The sequence below is a fragment of the Gastrolobium bilobum genome, unplaced genomic scaffold (genome assembly GCF_033153095.1).
Source record: "Gastrolobium bilobum isolate Gb01-03AN ecotype WA unplaced genomic scaffold, APGP_CSIRO_Gbil_v1 utg50999, whole genome shotgun sequence".
Classification (NCBI taxonomy): Eukaryota; Viridiplantae; Streptophyta; class Magnoliopsida; order Fabales; family Fabaceae; genus Gastrolobium; species Gastrolobium bilobum.
The window spans coordinates 13970-33238 of record NW_026899911.1 but is presented as its reverse complement, the minus strand read 5'-3'; the positions used below and the strand labels follow the sequence as shown (position 1 = coordinate 33238).

The window sequence follows — 19269 nt, the reverse complement described above, 5'->3', positions numbered from 1 at the left end:
GTATGGTTATAATTATAAATTATAATAATATTTCAGAGTGCGGACACTTTCTCACTCATTGTGTGGGTTCGTTGTTTGTTAGCGAGTTTTGTGAGTGTTGAAGTGGTACCACGCCGGCTCCACGGTGTTTAATAAGGAGGGTTTGGTAGGCCACGCAGTCCCCGTGATGAGTGATTTGCTGCTACATCATTTTCAAATGAAAATTACTCCTCAAATACAGAATTGCATGTAAAGTATGTTTGAAAATACTAACAAGCATTGGGTTCAGTTGAAATACTTTTATGCAAATAGACATTCATATAGTACATATACTTCAATGAAGATAAATTGGATGGGTAAATAAGTAAGTGGAATTGGATATATATGTGCTTTATAGTCTTCTGTTTTGTGGTTTTGGACATCTGTGTACCGGAGAGAAAGATGGTCAATTTCAATTCCCTTAACCTCCCTCGCCTTTTTTTTTTCATTTCTTTCTAACTCTTATTGGGCTAGGTGGAACACTCGTAGGTCCTACCTTAGGATAGGATCTTCCTTAGAACTAATTATACTTAATGTTAAAAAAAAAAAAAAATGAATGACCGAAATTTTTTATAATGTTGAAAAAAGTCAATGATCGAATGTGGGAATTTTCTTATATCTAGTGAGACCTAATAAAAAAAAAATAGATGGTGGTATTTTTTATAACGTGGAAATATTAATAATTGAATGTGGAATCTCTCTTAAGTGCTTGTTTGGATCCTCTCTTTTTTAAACTAGAAGCTATTTATAAGCATAAGCTAAGTCAAACAGGTTTTAAAAAAAGCTCTTATAACGAAAAGCTCTTTTTTTTATAATGAAGAAAAAAACTGAAAATTAAAAGCTCTTAGGAGGAGCTTTTTTTAAACTCTTATGTGTTTTTCTTGAATTGTGTGCTTTTTTTTTAGGAAAAGTGATAAAGATAGAGAGAAATAATTTTCTTGAAATATGTGTTTTTAAGTAATTTTTAAGCTAAATTTTTTATGTAATTTTCAAACAATTTTTAGTTTCTTTTTTAAGCTCTTTTTCTTATATTTAACTTATAAGTAGCTTCTAGCTTAAAAATAAGACAATCCAATAGTGTACTACATAATACAGATGTGGATAAGGATTGAGTTTTAATTTATCTATTTTTTTGTCAAAGAGGTTTAATTTTTTGGTGCAACTGTATAAAGTTGTATTGGTTATATTATCTTATAAACGCATTTCCTTCAAGTTGGATACTCCTGAAGATTATATCTCAAACATATTGATCACAACATATTTGCTATCTAGCTAACAAAAGTCGGCATAGTTAATTAAGAGTTTAGTTCATATTCTATAAGAGTCTGGGTTCAAACCTCATTGGCCTATATGAGAACTTTGTTAGTGAATGATATATAATTCAAAATTTGGGAGGTCTTCCCTGACCTTGGTGAGATACTGGTGTCCAACTCCATTTAAATTTTTTATTCTCCAAATATATATATATATATATAATCAGGATCATTTTCCACTTGTGTAAAATTAATAAGTCTTATATCACATCTCAACCATTGATTTCAGTATATCCAACGATTATAATTTAGGAAGTCATATGAATTAATTAATAATTAATCATTAATTACACTACAAACACCAACCGATAATTTTCGTCCATCAACGGTTGAGATGTGATGTAAAACTTATTAGTCTACACTAGGGATGTGCATGGAGCGGTTCGGTTTGGTTTTTTTCAAAAATCAAACCGAACCGGTTTTATATTTTAAAAACCGGTTTTAATTTTTCCAAACCGGTTTTGAACCGGTTTTAACGGGAAAAGCACCATTTTGAAGTTTTTGGACAAAAGAATTGCCCGGTTAAAGCTGATTGGATAAGTTTTTCCAAAGTAATGCAGTCAAACATGTCACATGTGCTGACGGGACTAGTCCCGTCACTGATACTGACGGGACTCGTGCCACGTCAGCGCCACGTAGGCAATCCAATTACCGTAAATCTTCGGAAGACCATAACTTGTGACTCGGGTATCCAAATCAGATGATTTTTTTTTTATTTCAAATAACTTTTCGAGATCTACGCAATGATACCTCGTTTGACATATTTTATATCCCACAAATATAGTTTGAATTTGTAACAATTGTATCACAATCACAAGAGTGTTTATCCATAAGCTATGTTTGTGGGAGATAAAATATATCAAATGAGGTGTCATTGCGTAGATCTTGAAAAGTTATGTGAAATCAAAAAAAAATCATCTGATTTGGATACCCGAGTCACAAGTTATGGTCTTCCGAAAATTTACGGTAATTGGACTGCTTACGTGGCGCTGACATGGCACGAGTCCCGTCAGTATCAGTGACGGGACTAGTCCCGTCAGCATAGGTGACATGTTTGACTGCATTACTTTGGAAAAACTTATGCAATCAGCTTTAACCGGGCAATTCTTTTGTCCAAAAACTTTAAAATGGTGCTTTAGCCCGGTTTTAACTCAAAACCGATTTTAAATCAAAACCGTTTTTGAATCAAAAACCGGTTATCAAATTAAAATCGATTTTATAACAAATTTAAAACTGGTTTTTGATGAGTTACAGTTTTTTAAAAAAAATTAAAATAAACTAATTACTAAATAAAACAAGGAGAATAGACAGTGGGCATGCAAAGTGAGTTAACAGTGAAATACTTTGTCCCAAGTATATTGCTGAAGTACTAACTTATGCGGCAAAGATTTTAATCAGTAGCATTAGGGGTGTAAATGGGCTGGGCTGGGCTGGGCTTTGGCCATTCTGGTCCAAGCCTACGTCAAAAAAAAGTCAGCCTATCTGGCATATTGGCCTATTAAAGGCTTTATTTGTAGGCCAAGCCCGGCCCATTTTCAAAAGTAAGAAAGCCTGACATGGCCTACAGGCCTTATAGACCTCCCACTATATATACTAAACAAAAAAAATAAATGTATAGAGCAAAGAAAGTTCCATTCATGCATACACTAGTACTTCTCATAAGAAAAAAATGACAAACAAGAAAGAGTCAACATAATACCTTAGCTCTAGAATGTATATCATAGAGGAATAGAGTCGAAGAAATGGGAAAAATAAGAAAAATACAATTACTGGATGCTGAAATAAAGTCTACATGAGAATGTCATTCATCTAAAAATCTTTAAACCACCATCAAGACAAGGGAAAGAAGATTATTATTGAAAGATCTTCATCAGTAACATCATAATACAGCAAGGTACCCATTGTTCCATGGTATTAAGCTGCAACAACATGTAAAATTTGGAGACATTATACAAGTTTTTCTTTCACAAAATAAAATAGCACAAAAAGTAAGAGATTTTGGTATTTGATACTTTGTGTCTTTGCCACATAAAATAATAAAAATATATATTTTATTTTAATAAATTAAATAGGCCAGCCTACAAGGCTGTAGGCCGGGCTTGACAAAATTGGCTTATGGCCTATTTATTAGAAAAGCTTTTTTATAAGCCTAAGCCTACTCTACTTTCCTGAAAGGCTAGGCCTGAGCTGGGCTCAATGTAGGCCGAGCCGTAGGCTGGGCTGGGCCAGCGTGACCCATTTACACCCCTAAGTAGCATATTAGATAGAAAGATTAAATTTAACAAAACTCCAGAGACCAAAGAACTGAGAAATATTTTCCTATCATTATAATTTAACACCACAGAATATAGAGAGAGTAAAAAGTTTCTACTCTCCAGGTGCAGAGATGTCTTGCTTCAGTCTATCCTTTTTCATCATCTTCTTTGAGATTGGCTTCTTTTTTCTAGGAGGGAGGGTCTTCTGTGCATATGTGTTGAGTACATAATTTCCAACGAGGAATACCAATAGCAACCCAACAATAACCAGGAGAACAATTACTCCTGGGTTGAACCCTTTTGAAGCATTAATACAACAATTAATACAGTAATTAGCTGCAAAACTATTTCAAATACAACAAAAATACAATCAGAAGCAGCTAGATATAAAGTGTATAGACTAAATGCTATCTTATTTACAGCCAGTCACCAAAGTTAGTTGGCTGAAGATTTTGAATCATTGTTCAGGACATGAAAATCAGAAGATCGCATTGCAAAATCTAAAAATACAGTACACAAAAAAAGAAGCCAAAACTCAACATTTTCTAAAATTGATTTGCAAAACTTCAAATCAAGATGAAGAAATTATGTAATCAGAGCTCTATTCACCAAAAAAGCAAGAAAACATGCACAGAATGCAAACAATTTTCTTGATTGATTGAAATTGACAAAAAGAATAGAACTAGGGTTAGAGAGAGTGAATGACAAAATTTGGAAAATTTGGGTCAGATCCACATCGAAGTGTTGAAGAGGTGAGATTTGAGAATTTAGGAGCTTGGATTAGAAATCAGAATATTGAATAGGGTTAAAACGTAAAATGATTAAAAAAAAGAAATGGATATGATTTGGTTATCCAATATATCCAAATCATTTGATAAATGGATAACCAAACCATATTTAAAATTAAAAAGTGGATATATTTTTTAATTGGTTTTTTAATTTGGTTTGGTTTGGTTTGGATCAATTGGACATTTTGCACATCCCTAGTCTACACTGATGTAAAAAAACTTGCACTATATATATATATATATATATATATATATATATATATAAGTAGAATTCTTTGACACTGGTGTTAAATTTAAAGTTTGACACCTTATCTTAGAGCCGTTAGATTAAAAAAGATCAACAACTCTGATTTGTAAACGTGTGATATCATTGATCTTTTTTGATTTATAAGGTGTCAAATTTTAAATTTGACACGATGTCAAATGATCCTACCTATATATATATATATATCTATCTATATATATATATATATATATATATATATATATATATATATATATATGCTATCTATGGTGGAGGAGTTTATGATGTGCCAAAGTTCACCCTGTCACAGCAGTGGAAGAACATGTAGGTGCATGGGAATGGAAATTGATGTTTTTGCACATTTGGTAGAACCTTCTCCTAATCTAAATATTTTATGGGTTCGTTTTTTCACTTATCTGCAGCAAGTCAATACGACGTCGTTTTGGGGCAGAAATCATGGTATATTTGTAATTTTAATTTATTTCAAGGTTATAATAGTTTTTATATTCATAATTTTTTAAGATTTCAATACCAAAACGACGTCGTTTTAAAAATAAATGCAGATAATTTATCTGCATTAACTGCAGAAACATTTTTCCCATATTTTATGTATAAAAAGAAAAAATGTGCTACTTTAACTACATGCGTATAGGCGTCCAACCATTTATATTATTTATTCTTTAATTTATTGATTAAAATTAAAACATGTCCATCATTCGATATTGAAAACCTTAAATACATACGTAGCGTACAATAATTTATTAAAAAATCATAGTCATATAATTAAGTAATTAAAAGTGCACATCAATAAAAAAAAATGGCATGATTGAAAGCTATGAAAAAAGTGGGTTTAACTCTCCTCCTTCCATTCTCTAATTAAAAAAAATTACCCGTTTATGGCGCATGCTACTTAATAACAATATCTCCAAGTGGAATTTAAAGTTGGAAAATTGTGCAATCAAATCAATCTCCATATAAGGTGGGTTGTTTTGGTATCATCCAAGCATTTAATTATGCAAAACGCTTTGTCGTAACTCGCCCATCAGATCAGAGGTCTTCCTCGCAGATCCTTTGATCCTTTTAAGTATTTCTAATTAATGTATTAATATGTTGATATGTTTTGAAAAATCATTATTATGTAGAAAGCTGTCTCAGTTTACAATTATAAAAAAAAAAAAAAAAAACTTATTTCAAATATCAGACCTGCACATTTTTAGTAACTTACTTTGTAAAAAAAAAAAGAAAAAAAAAAGTAAAAGTATCTTAAAAAATTATGTTTTAAAAATAAGTTGCTAGTAGATATGCACTAAATCTAAAGCAGACTTAATTAGGAGGCCAGCAGCACAATTGCAATGTTGTTAAAATCGAGATCTTAAATACAATCGGAAGAGGATTAAAACATCATAAAACATAAAATTGTAATGTAAAAAATTCGTAAAAACGTAAAAGCATTTGGAATATTAGTAAAATCGTTTTGATGAAAAAAAAAAAAAAAACATAAAATTGTAGTGATAAATTAAGATTTTAACAACAATGCCCAATTGGCCTGAGTTGCTTTTTGTTTTTGTTTTTTTTGTCATTTTTTTTTTTTTACTTTTAATGTAGTTAAAGGAAACGCAAGCATTTATAGGGTTTCTCACATCACAAATCATGGATGCTATATTAATATATTGGAGTGTATGGGTTGTGACATTTGATTGAATATGGGCATAGAGATTGCTTTAGGTGTTATATATATATATATATATATATATATATATATATATATATAGTGAAGTGTCTTTTATTTAAACTAAGTGGAGTGCCTTTATTTTCCATCTTATGTGAGTTTACATTGTCAACCAGGTTCCCGTATTTTGTCGTCTTCATAAAATGCGCAATTAAATAATTATCGTTACATCCGGAGATTGAATATCAAATCATTCAGCTTAATTTACATATGGAGAGAGACTTCCACCTGTCAGCAAACATAGTTTTAGTTGGGCATTAAAGCCTTTGAAGGACCACAAATCGGTCCTTTAGTTCATCAAGATGAAGCAACCTTGAGTACCTGCGTTAGTAAAATATTAATGTCAAGCTCTTTCGGTATTTAAAGGATAATAGAAGGTTGAGTATCAGAGGTTAAACGGTTTTAAATATGGATTAAGATAAGTTTTATTAATTTTACCTCTTTTTTGAATCATTGGAGTTTGGAAACTATATGATCGGAGTGCTGTATTTCTTGTGTATGGCTTTTCTAATCTAATTTTCAAAGTTTATATCTCTAAATCAAGTTATTAATATTAAGGTATCTCTAACTTCAAATAAATTTTTGAACAACTCAAGCCACTACTAGAAGGTTTTTGAGAAGGAAATATAAGCAATTATTCATATAACAATTTAACGATAATTACTAAATTTTTTAAGGGCAAATGATTTCTCCAGTCAATAGAGATAAGTGATCTCCGGTGAGCACAAAACGACATTGTTTTGGAGCGAAAATCAAGGTGTTTTTATAATTTTAATATATTGCAGGATTATATTAGTCTTTATCATTATAATTTTTTAATCTCATAATCCCAAAACGACGTCGTTTTAAACTCACTAAGAAATATTTGTCTCTCATTCTTTAAAGCATAAATGAATCTAGAATATCGAATTAATGCATATAAAAAATCATGATTAGAGATACGAAAGTTCATTTAGCTTAAACCAATCAAGTTAATGCACGGGTTTTCTAATTTTTTTATTTTTTTTTTGATAACAGGGTTTTCTAATTTTATTTACAATAATAAATTTTTTATTCAGAAAATAAATGTTTAATACATACTTATATTGCTAGTTTTAAAAAATTATAATCAAAATTTTCAAAAAAAAAATAGTTTAAAATTTTTATTCAAAATAAATCAATAAAAATATAAGGAAGATTATACTTACAACCTTTTTTTTTCTACAACCTCTTACAACCATATATCATAACCGTTGATTTCCGCCAATCAACGGTTGTCATTTATTATGAATTAAATAATTAATTAATAAGTTTAATTTGTGAAAATCATAACCGTTGATTGGCAGAAATCAATGGTTATGATATATGGTTGTAAGAGGTTGTAAAAAAAAAGTTGTAACTATAACCTCTCCTAAAAATATATTTACAATCTTATAAAATACAATAGAAAAATTCAAATTTAAAGTTTAATAATTATATGACAATTTTGTGTGGGGAAGGTTATACTTACAACCTATTTTCTTTACAACCTCTTACAACCATATATCTTAACCGTTGATTTCCGCCAATCAACGGTTATCATTTATTGTGATTTAATAATTATTTAATAAATTTAATTTGCAAAAATCTTAACCTTTGATTGATGAAAATCAACGGTTAAGATATATGGTTGTAAATAAAAAAGATTGTAAGTATAACCTTTCCCATTTTGTATATATATTTGTAATAATATTTAGATCTACTTTTGAAATTTTATACGTAAAAATTATTATATTTATTTTGACATGTTAAGCTAATATTTAAAAAACAAAAAAATAAAAAACATAAAAATATTTAAAAAAATATTTATTGTCTTTTTAAATATAATTTTCTGACTCAATCTTAGTTACTTTGAGTATTTTTCTATTAAAGTTTTGAATAAAATTATTTTAGCAAATATATATATATATATATATATATATATATATATATATATATATATATATGTATATGTGTGTGTTATATATATGTATATGTGTGTGTCCTTAATCATATATGTGTGTGTGTGTGTGTCCTTAATTTCTTTTTCTTTTTTATTTTCAATTCCGTTCTTTAATTAACTTCTGTCCTAGCTATTTAAGTCATTAAATTAACATGATATTTCTTAAAGACTAACCCTTTACGTCTTCTTGAAAGTTAACTCTGTAAGTGTCATCACCTTAGATAGCAAAACATTAATCATGCAACATAAGAATTAGATTAAATTAATCCATTAATAATATTAATAAAAATAACTTTTAGAAACGTTATGTTAATTCAATTATTTAAAGATTTTCTACCACAACATTGTACATATGTTGCAGTTGCATAAAGTAGACCACCAATGAAGTGGTTCACTGGTGCACGACCTAAAAATACCTAGTGTATTAAGTTTTGTGATATTAAATTACAGTCCCTTATTTTATTTAGTTTTAGCCCAACATCTTTTCAATATTTAATTTTTTGTCCTTATTAAAATTTTCACTCCAATTCTTTATTTTTAAAAATATTCAAGGTGTTGTAATTATTACCTATCTTTTTTTTTTCTTTTTTTTTGGTTACAATTACCTATCGTTTTCAAAGGAATGTAGCAATGTTACATACTAGCAAACAGTATCTACTAAGTGCTTTATTAGGCAAATATATTTGTTTTCCAAGTTCAAAATAATAAACTGATTGCAATGGCCTGCATACTATAATGTACCGAATCAACAAAGGATTAATGAAGTTAATTTTTAAGGTGTGTCTTTGACCCAGAGAAAATACACCCAACTCGAATTGAGTCCAGACTAGGAGCAACCTTAAAGTCGCATTGGTTTAGAGTATCCACATTAATTTTACCAATGCAATCATGATAATGTTTTTAAAATCAAATTTACAGGATCCAATTACAAACTCTTTAAATTAATTACGGATAAATTTTTTATAACATCTATTAAGAATTATAGCATAAATTTAAAATTGATGGTTAAAACGAACTAGCGTTAGCTTCAAAATATCGAACCAAAACCATTTTGTGGTCGTAACGTCTCTTTTGTCAAATTAAGACTATATCTTGCTTATGTTTGACTACTTAAACCATTGGTATTTTGAAAATTTCGAGTACAGCAACGAAAGAAATTCTCACTTCACTTCGTTGTTTTTTCTCCCCCCACACTGAAAGAAACATGATCACTAGACTTCCCTTCACCCTTGAGTGCGTGACTATTCCCAGTACGTCAACTAGACCTCACAATATACTTTTGATGGATTTTGAAATCATACATTACAAGTCTACATACATGATTGTGAGTTCGTTAGCCACACATTGCGGTTAAAAAAAGTGAAAATCCCGCCCTGTAAAGTAAAGAGTATCCCATTGAAAAGATAAATAGAAAGTTATAACAGATGACTGAAAATTGAAAAATTAACTACTGAGATTGGGATAACAAATATACATGTGTATAACAGCTAGGGTTTAAGACGATCAAGGGCAACAAAAGCTCGTGAATATATGAAATGGATAATGCTTCTACAAATATTGTTGAGAATACAAGGTTAAGGAAGTTTCAAAATTGAGGTATTTGCCCTTGCAAAGATGATAGTTCAGTACTAATACTTTAAATCCTAAAACAGCAATCTCTCTTTGTCAACCCGCATGACATATTAGATCAGCAGTCTTCTTCTTAACACATCTAAGGGAAGAAACAAAACCACCTCAGTTCAATGTGCTCTCTATTAACTGAGATATTCAGCAAAATCATCTATTTTCATGATAAGTAGTATATCAAAAATACATCCAGACGAACATCAGATAATAGCAGGCATATATCTGGTACAAGGCCAACATATACCGAGGTGTATTCCCCTACTTTTAAAGAAGACAAGACAGGTTACCTATTCAGTCTTCAAACTTTATTTTCTTTGAAGCAGGCTGGATGTTACCCACCTGCAACAGCAATTACACATAACACGAATGCAAAATTCAAGGCGTTGACTTTCAATTTTAATAAAAACAACTAAGCAACCACAGATTGATAAAGGCAAAATGCTCACAATCTCAGGGCATTCATAATCAATGCCAGCAGCCTCTATCCTTTTACGGCGACTCTTGTCACGCTTCATAATATTTTCCACCAACTTCTTGTGCTCTTCCAATGTTCGTTCCTGAAATGACAACCACCAACGAACATAACAGATTTTATTTTATACTGGGTATCAGACTGAAAAACCAAAAGATATACTTTCTTCTTTGAATTGGATACCTTGTCATGTCGCTCCCGTTCAATTTGAACTGAGTCCAGTGGCTTGAAACGGTAATTGAATCCTCTCCACCTATATAATGAAAAATAACACGTCTTCATATAATCCTCTGATGAAATTCAGGATAAGGAACTAATTATTTTACCTAAGTCATGACATATAATACGACATTAGTTCAGCCTAATGTGACCAGGTACACTATTGTACAGGCTTTGGTTTAAGAAAGGAGAGAAAGATGACTGGAAGTTATGCTGCTTTTTTTTCAGGCATGTGGGGTATTTGTTTGAAGTGCGACGCCAGACTTTTCATTCAGCCATTGATTACAGTACATTTTGGAATATGGTAGTTTTCCTAGCTCCTATTTCGATTTCTGTTCATGGTATCTTTTCAAGAAGTCTCATTTTTTTAGGGGGCACAGCATAACATCTTGTACATAAGTGGGCCTGCAATCCTTCACCTTGATAGTCCAATCTTTATATAGAACAGAAGTAATAATAAACCTATTTATCTGATATCCAGAGGGACTGGAAAGGTATTGTACTCTGACTTATCTTTCTTTTTCTTCAATTCTTGTCAATTCCCCCCCTCCCCCCCCCCCCCTTCCTTCTCTCTCTCTCTCTCTCTCTCTCTCATTATAGGGGGTGATCCTCCTACACTATTTCCTTCTTTTCTCTTACTAAATTATTTCTTCTCTACACAAATAAATAAATATATACATTAACAGTCTAACACTAAGAAACCTTATAAAACCTTAAAAGATAATAGATATTGAGAAAGAATTAATTAATAACTTACAATTTTGGATGAACATGCTCTGGAGGTACCAAATAAACCTGGAGAAGGTGTTCAAATAGCAGATAATTGTGCATAGTATCAGCTACAATTTTTGCAACCTACAGAGCAAGGAAATATTATCAGAGAAAAAGGAGTTTATAGCAAAGATAATTGCCAAAAGTCACAACGCAGAAATCGGTCAGATGAAAAAACAACTACCTCGGGAGATTCAAATTCCATGAACCCAAAATGTCTTGATTTTCCTGTCTGATAAACATAAAGAAACAGATATGGTAAATATCAATCAACTAAAGCCAATATCAATTATCACTAAAAAAAGGTAATTAAACAACAAATATTGTTGAATCCGTGTATTTAATGAAACAAGTAATTTGATGGCTCAAAAGCCATACGTCCTTCAAAAAGACAAGAACCAACCAAAAGAAAAATGATTGAAATATTGATACATGCCAGCTTTATCTTCCAGGCAATGAGTTCTAAAGGTGAGGAACTAAGTTAGCATTTTGATTTTACATTTAAAAAGTGGGCAACCTAGTGCTATAAAGCTTCCGATATGCACAGGTTCAAAGAACGGTCTATATAGAAGGCAGCCTTACCTTGCATTTGCAAGAGGTTGAATGCACAAATCAAACCAGTGACCTCTGGGTCACTTAATACCAAAAGTTGTTTAAATTAAGAAAATATACAATCATAGATACCAAACAAAACATTCAACAAAAGCAATCAACCAATTTATAACTAAAATCAATCAAACAAGAGTAAATTGATCAGTATAAACAAAGCATGCCACAAATTATGATCAAGTTGAAACAAGTGTAGAAAAAAAAAAAAACAAAGATATATATGCGATAACAAGTTTAGGACTCAAACCCTTTTATTCCTTGCAATTCTCAATCTCTTGATGGTTCCAAATTGTCCAAAATAACCTACAATAAGAAATTATAATTTATAAACACATATTCCAGGTAAATAATCTAAAATTTGAAAAATAACAAAAACCCAGGTGCACCTTCCATCTCCTTCTCATAGAATCCATGGGGAATCCGGCCAACATACAAAACCGAGGAAGTATTCTCCGGCAGTTTCTGTTCGGGAATTTTGCGACCAGGACCACCTTCCAAGGGCTTCACCAATTGAGAAAGAAAATTAAGCAAATAAACACACTATTGATAATATCAAACCAAAAATAAAATAAAATAAAAAAGGAAAAATTGAAAATTAAGAGCACAGTTTATCAACATCCACATACCAAAAAATCAGCACCCGCAGATGGCTTATTAGCATGAGCCCTTTTCAAATTCTTCTTCAAAGCTTTCTTTGCCTTGGTCCCCATCTCACTAAGTAAACCCTAAGAATAAAATGTTTCGACACTGTTGGTAAAAATTACCGAACCAAATAGAAACTTAACCATATTCTTCAACTTCCTCTGTGCAGAAATATACAAAAGAAGCGAGAATGGGAATAATCTGAACGACAAGCGAGATATCGTACCTTACGGTGTCACGCTTTCGATTTCGCGAGATGGCGAGACAAAGCAATTGAGGGATAGTGATATTGTGATGGATCGCTCCGTTGGGAGTTGTGAGAGTGAAGAAATTGGTTAAGCTGCTAAGTCTGAAAAACCCTAGCACTATGGAGGTGCAACTGTGCAAGATAACAACTTTTGGCCTCAGTCGAGTTTAAACGCATCGTTCCGTCTAAACCCTAACAAGCTTTCCAAAATATAATTTAATGAAACCTTTTTATTTAATTTTTTCGGAAAATGAAACCTTTTTATTCAAAATCTTCTAAAAATATTGACAAGTAAGATTTTTTATAATATAAAAAATCTGTTTAAAATTTTAAATTATTAAAACATATTTAAAAAAGAGTTTAACGTTCTCATGTATAAATGAGTAAGTTCCATTGATTTTTTTTTTTTATAATAAGATTCACTCATTTTTATAATAGTGTAGCACAGAAGAAATTTCTGCAGCAAAAATATTTTTGTTTTGAAAAATTAGTAATATTATAGAAACTTAATTTTTATTCCCTTTGAAAGCAATTATTTATGTAATTTTCGGACCAAGGATAACAATTAAGTTATTTTATTAATTTTTAAGAACCGACTTCGTGATTCAAACTTCTAGGTAGTGTTTGGTTTGTGAGAAAAAAATTTTTACTAGGAAAATATAATTGATAGGGAAAAATAGTTGGAAAGTGAGTTTAGTAGGAAAATGTAAAAAAAAGTTGTTTGATTGACTCAAATATTACCAGAGAAATTTATTTAAATATGCAAAATCTATGTTCGGGAGAAACTTTGCACCTGTTTTTTCACTTCCCAAGTTATCTCAAAATACCACATCTCAAGTGGTATTCTGTAACAGTGAATTTCATCCAAAAATCAACACAAAAGTCATTTTCCCATCTATCCTATTTGCCTGATATTTCTTGAAAAAACCTGAACCAAACATGATATTTTCCAATATCCACTTACACTTTTCTATCAATCTCAAAATAAACTTTCAACCAAACATTACCTAGTTTGATTTTATTTTATTTTTGCTTAAAGATACTAACAAAATAACTCACAAACAGCAAAACTTGACGGGATTCGAAACCGTGACTAACTTTGTTGATCAGTTTATTTTTACTAGTTGTGTTAAACGTTGCTGACAAGTGACAAGCATGTATTGTAATATTAAATAGTGATTAATATGTATAATAATATATTATTCAAAATAATAAAAGAATTAGATTTATTGTTTAACAAAAAAAATAGGTATATTTTAATTATAGTTTAATTTATTTTAATTATATTTCTTATATGGTTGAATTAATTTATTTTTAATAGTTTTGTAAGAGAGGTTTAATTTTTAACAATTATTTCTCATAATTTAAGCGTACCAATTTTCAATCACCAAAAAAAAAAAAAAAAGCGTACCAATTTTTAAGTGTGTAGGGTTTCTCTCCTCGTCTTTCTCTGATATGAAGTTGAACTGTGCAAAAAAATTATGAAAAACAAAATTCAAGCACTCTAAAATTTTCTTCTAATAAAAAAAAATGCACTCAAAATTTGGGCTTTTGGTGGGTTTACCCAGGCCATATGAAACACTTCTACAGAATAAGTTTGCACATATTTTGGCCCAATAATTTTATTTTATTTTAGAAAATGGCCCAATAATTTTAAACATAAGTTAAGCAGAACTTCCTGACAAATAAAATGGCATCGATGCAGTCCTTGTGGAATTTAATCAAAATATAGAAAGATGTATTGAGAAAGAGAGAGAGAGAGAGAGAGAGAGATGTTAATGTTGCATTCTTCAGCTAAATTTGGAATGAAATATTCACAAAGAATAGAATGTCTCCACCAAAAAAAAAAAAAAAATAGAATGTAAATGGTGGTTACTCTATTCTCATTCTACCATCCTTGTTCCCTTAACCCTTACCAAGTTAATGTGTTTTCAACTCTCTTTCTATCTCTCCTTCGCACACATCTAATCTAAGTCCCCAATGAGACAGAAAAATATCATTATAAAATCAAAGAAACCAGTCAAATCATTATTCATGCCATTCTATTTCTGTGTGGACATAGTGGGGCTTTTCAGGAAGCAACTTTTCGTCCTTCATCTTGAAAGCTTCCCAAAGGCACCATTTGAGGGTCTATGGCAATGGGCTAATATGACTATTTAGAGGCCCGCAAATAGTATTTTCTTCATATGTAGCCCAATTCCCCGATCTCAGCAACACCTATTGTAACTCGTCATATTGTAAAATAAAATTTTATCATCATATTATAAATTTGATATGATAAATCATGTCAAATTGTCAATTTTCCTATATTTACCATTTCATAGAAACCTTTATTTATTTTTTTCATCAATAACAGGCTATACACAAAGAAAAAGTATTCATTCACAAGTCCTAGGCATGTAAGGCCCATATATTTACCGGTCTTTTGAGTCATAGATAAATGCATACAATTTATATAATAGGAAATATTTAAATGACTGTATTTTCCTCTAATTTAACTTCTTGTTTGTATTCCAAAAACCCAAATGTGCAAAGTGCCGTGTACACCATAACTACATTATACAATCAATATAGTCATCATCACCAAATAAGACTTGCTTAATTTGATGCAGTGAAAGGTGGGTAAGAGAACAAATAAGCCTAAATAGGGGTGTTGAAAAAAACCAAATGATCCAAACCAATACATAAACTGAACCAAACCCGTTCCAAAAACTGTTTTTTATAAAACAGTTTAAAAAATCAATCCAGTTTTTTAATTTTGATTTAGGTTCGATTATCCATTTCCACAACAGTTTGGATATCCAACATAACTAAACTATATATATTTTTTTAGTAATTTTTTATTTTTACTTTTTAACTCTATCTTCAATATTCAGAATCTCTTTTTGAGCCTATGAATCCTAACTCTCAAATTCCCAATTTTAATGGATTTGCAGTAACTCTTGAATGGAAAAAGAGCATAGATCATGTTTTTTGATTTGGAACAGGAAAGAAAAATCTGAATCTGATGCTGGAAAAGTAAAAATTTACTTGCTTTGTTTCGATGCAGTAACGTGGTGATTGATTTTAAAACCGGTTTTGGTTTTGAATCATTACAATCAAAACCGATTTTTCGTTTTGAATTTAAAAAGGAGTAAACATTCCTATCTCCTCCCATTACATTTTATCGTTTTTCTTTTTGAATCGTTACAATTAAAACCGGTTTTGATTGATTTTAAATCAAAACCGGTTTTTAATCATAAACCGGTTTTAGAACTGGTTTTAAACTGGTTTAGATAAATAAAAACCGGTTTTGAAAAAAAAAATGGTTCGGTTTTAAAACCAAATCGTTTAAAATCAGTTCGATTCGATTTTTGTCAAAACCAACTATGAACGGCTTCATGTACACCCCTAGGCCTAAATGCTTTTCAGACAGAAGGCAAGATACTGGGAAAATTTATTGAGCTAATCAACTATGTCTCCATAATCCAACCAGTTCAGTATGTCCTGCTAGAAAAACATTTGGATGATTGTGGTAGGGAATTAAGAAAAATATTATAAGGCGTCCTGAATATTCCTGAGGGTTCTGTTAGGTACGTGATGAAAGATTTTTATGTCTCAGTTGACAAAATTTTGTAAGAAGTTTTCATATATAAGATACTTTATCCTAAGCATCAATGTATCTGGTAGTTATTCTTCATGTGTCTTGTCCTTTTGAAGACGGAACTATTAGCGTGGAGGAGAGAAATTCGGTTGCTTGACAATATTTTCCAGTTTCAGTTGTCTAGAGGACTTTGAAAGAAACGTTCTATCAATTAGAACAATTATAATTTATAAGCATCATTATATTTACATATTAAATGAAATCTTAAATTTCAAATGCAATTTAGCTTAATAATCCAATGATCTAATCTAATATATATTTAAGAGGGTTTACGTTCGTGTCTACAGAACATGCCTCCATGACTAGCATAAATTGAATCATAAATTTTCTGCAATATCACGATGTAAGAGAGCCCTAACACAGTGCCCGAATCATTTAATTAGCCTCTTGTGAATGCAAGGTAATACCGTCTAATATGAACCTAATAACCATGTGAATAACAAAAGCTTTACATAGGGTGTGGATGGATCGAATTGAACTGAATTTTTTAAAGAACCGAACGAAATTGATTTAAATGGTTTGATTCGGTTCGAAAACGGTTTGGCTTGGTTGAAAACGGTTTGGTTTGATTTGGAACCAGTTTGGGTCGATCTTATTCTGAAAAAAAATTAAAAAAATAAAGTAATAAAAACTAATTCGGTTCGGTTCAAAAATGATTTGATTTTGTTCGAAAACAATTCAGTTCTTGAACTCGTTTTAAAAATCAGTTCAGTTCATGAATTGGTTCTTTAAAAATCAATTAGGTTCATAAACTAGTTTTTAAAAATCATTATTTTAAATGCAGTTAGGTCGACCAGGACCAAGTTGCTCCATTGATGAGTATGAAGCATTGAAAGCACTATAATCTTTAAAAACAAACAATTTTAATGAAACCCAATGGGAGGAAGGAACATAAATCTGCGTCACCCACTGACTGCCTATTTTCAATTAATGCATGTGTAAGAATGTATCTGGTCTACTCTATTATAATTTGACTATAGAACTGGAGAAGCAATGAGAAGAAAAATAATATATAGAAAGAATGCTATGTGCCTACGTTCTTAAATTTAAAAAAAAAAAAATGCAAACTAAATAGTAAAACAATAGCATATACAAGATTGGAGATTGTTCTCGACCCAACCCATGAATCGCACGTCATCATCTAATAACAACCTAGTAAGAGACCAGGATAAGGAAGCAACTCAAATACCAAGGAATAAGGCCTACATCCCATCCCCAACAATTTGACTACTATTAAAGACTTTACACCTACAAGTAATTTCATTTATAAATAATAGGTTAAGTTTAATATGTACGCATCTTCTAACTCGTAGTCTCTTAACATTCACCGTATGCACATCCCACAATAATCTGCCATCCTTTGTAGTTTGTATCGTCTCTTTCATATACCACCGCGACCGCGAGCATATAGATTCTATATGAGAGAGCATTTACGGTGCACCGGATGCACTGAAATCCAATATATCATATTATGTCTTACATTAAGACATAAAGGTAAAATATAAAAGTTAATTACTTTTATTTTTCTCTCTCCAATACAATATACATTGACGTGACACACTTCAATTGGCACAATCTACCTGCGCCCGTAATATAGTAGATTTTTTGCCCATTTCGATATTTGACCTTCGCTCGTACATTCACCATCCTCTTGGATTGATTATATATATTATCACTTGGTGGTATTCTAGGGTGACACAAAAGTCAAGGTAATCAATGGACAAGTAACCGTGACCAAATGAGATTATGGGATTAATAGTAGCTTTAAGCCTTTTAAATATTTAAGAACCCTTTTGAGTTTATTGGTCCTAAAAGCTACCATTTCAGATGAAGCAAGGTGGTGACACTGGGCAATTGTTATTGGTGTCATGCTTTATTCTTTTGATTTCTCTTTGGTCCTTAACAAATATAAATCTGGGGTTAGGTAGAGTAGGTGGAACCTCAAAGGTTGCAATAGAATAGAAGGTTGCCTCAAACTCAGCGATTATGCTTCATACTGCTTCTGCTGTTGTCATTAATCACAATAACCTGCATTCACAGGAACATAAGCACTATGGAAGAAATCATAAACATTATGCCATAGCCTTTTATTTGAACAGTCTCTCCTTTTAATGCAAAATCATTATCACTATATGGTCCCTAGGGATTAGTTCAAGTAACTGTCAAACCGCAAGTTCTATAAAACAAGTTATATTAGTTGTTACTTGTTACAAGCAACGAGATGATACTTTTTGAAAATGTTCTGTTTCAGTTGCCTAGTGGTCCTGAAATATAGGAGACAAAGGGAGTAATATGAGGCTCATAAGTGATGGGTAGTGGTGGTTTTGTCTTATTCACCTATAAACATATGCTTACGCTTTGTATATTCGATTGTGAAAATCAATGTCTTATTGGTTCCTAAAAAATAGCTAGTTTATTATATTTGTTGTTAGATTTCTGTAGCTTTCAGTGCAATGGAAACAGTCTTGTCTAGTTGCTTCATGTGAGGAAAATATTAGGCACAAATTCCTTTCTATAAATCTGTGAAGAGGATAATAAAAACTATTGCTACTACTGATATTTTTATAGTTGGGAAAGCATGCTCAATGCTGACAATGATATGGTGGTGTATTGCGCTGATGAAAAAATGGCACAATGCTGACATATATGTATAAATGTTTTGGTCGGCAGGGGAAAATATGAAAAAGAATAACCAATAATATTAAGTTACTCTTTGGAACTGGTGCAATGTTG

At 31.0% G+C, this 19269-nt stretch overlaps 1 protein-coding gene across 1 annotated transcript; it reads right to left on the bottom strand.

Moving 5' to 3' along the window:
• Positions 1-9686: 9686 nt before the first annotated feature.
• Positions 9687-13042, bottom strand: LOC133294162 (uncharacterized RNA-binding protein C1827.05c). Its single transcript, XM_061492810.1, has 10 exons — positions 12873-13042; positions 12631-12729; positions 12391-12505; positions 12252-12307; positions 11580-11627; positions 11382-11479; positions 10589-10658; positions 10380-10490; positions 10221-10272; positions 9687-10018 (listed from the first exon to the last, which is right to left on the bottom strand). The coding sequence occupies exons 2-9, from the start codon at positions 12712-12714 to the stop codon at positions 10225-10227; spliced, it is 630 nt and encodes a 209-aa protein (XP_061348794.1). The 5' UTR covers positions 12715-12729; positions 12873-13042; the 3' UTR covers positions 9687-10018; positions 10221-10224.
• Positions 13043-19269: the final 6227 nt, after the last annotated feature.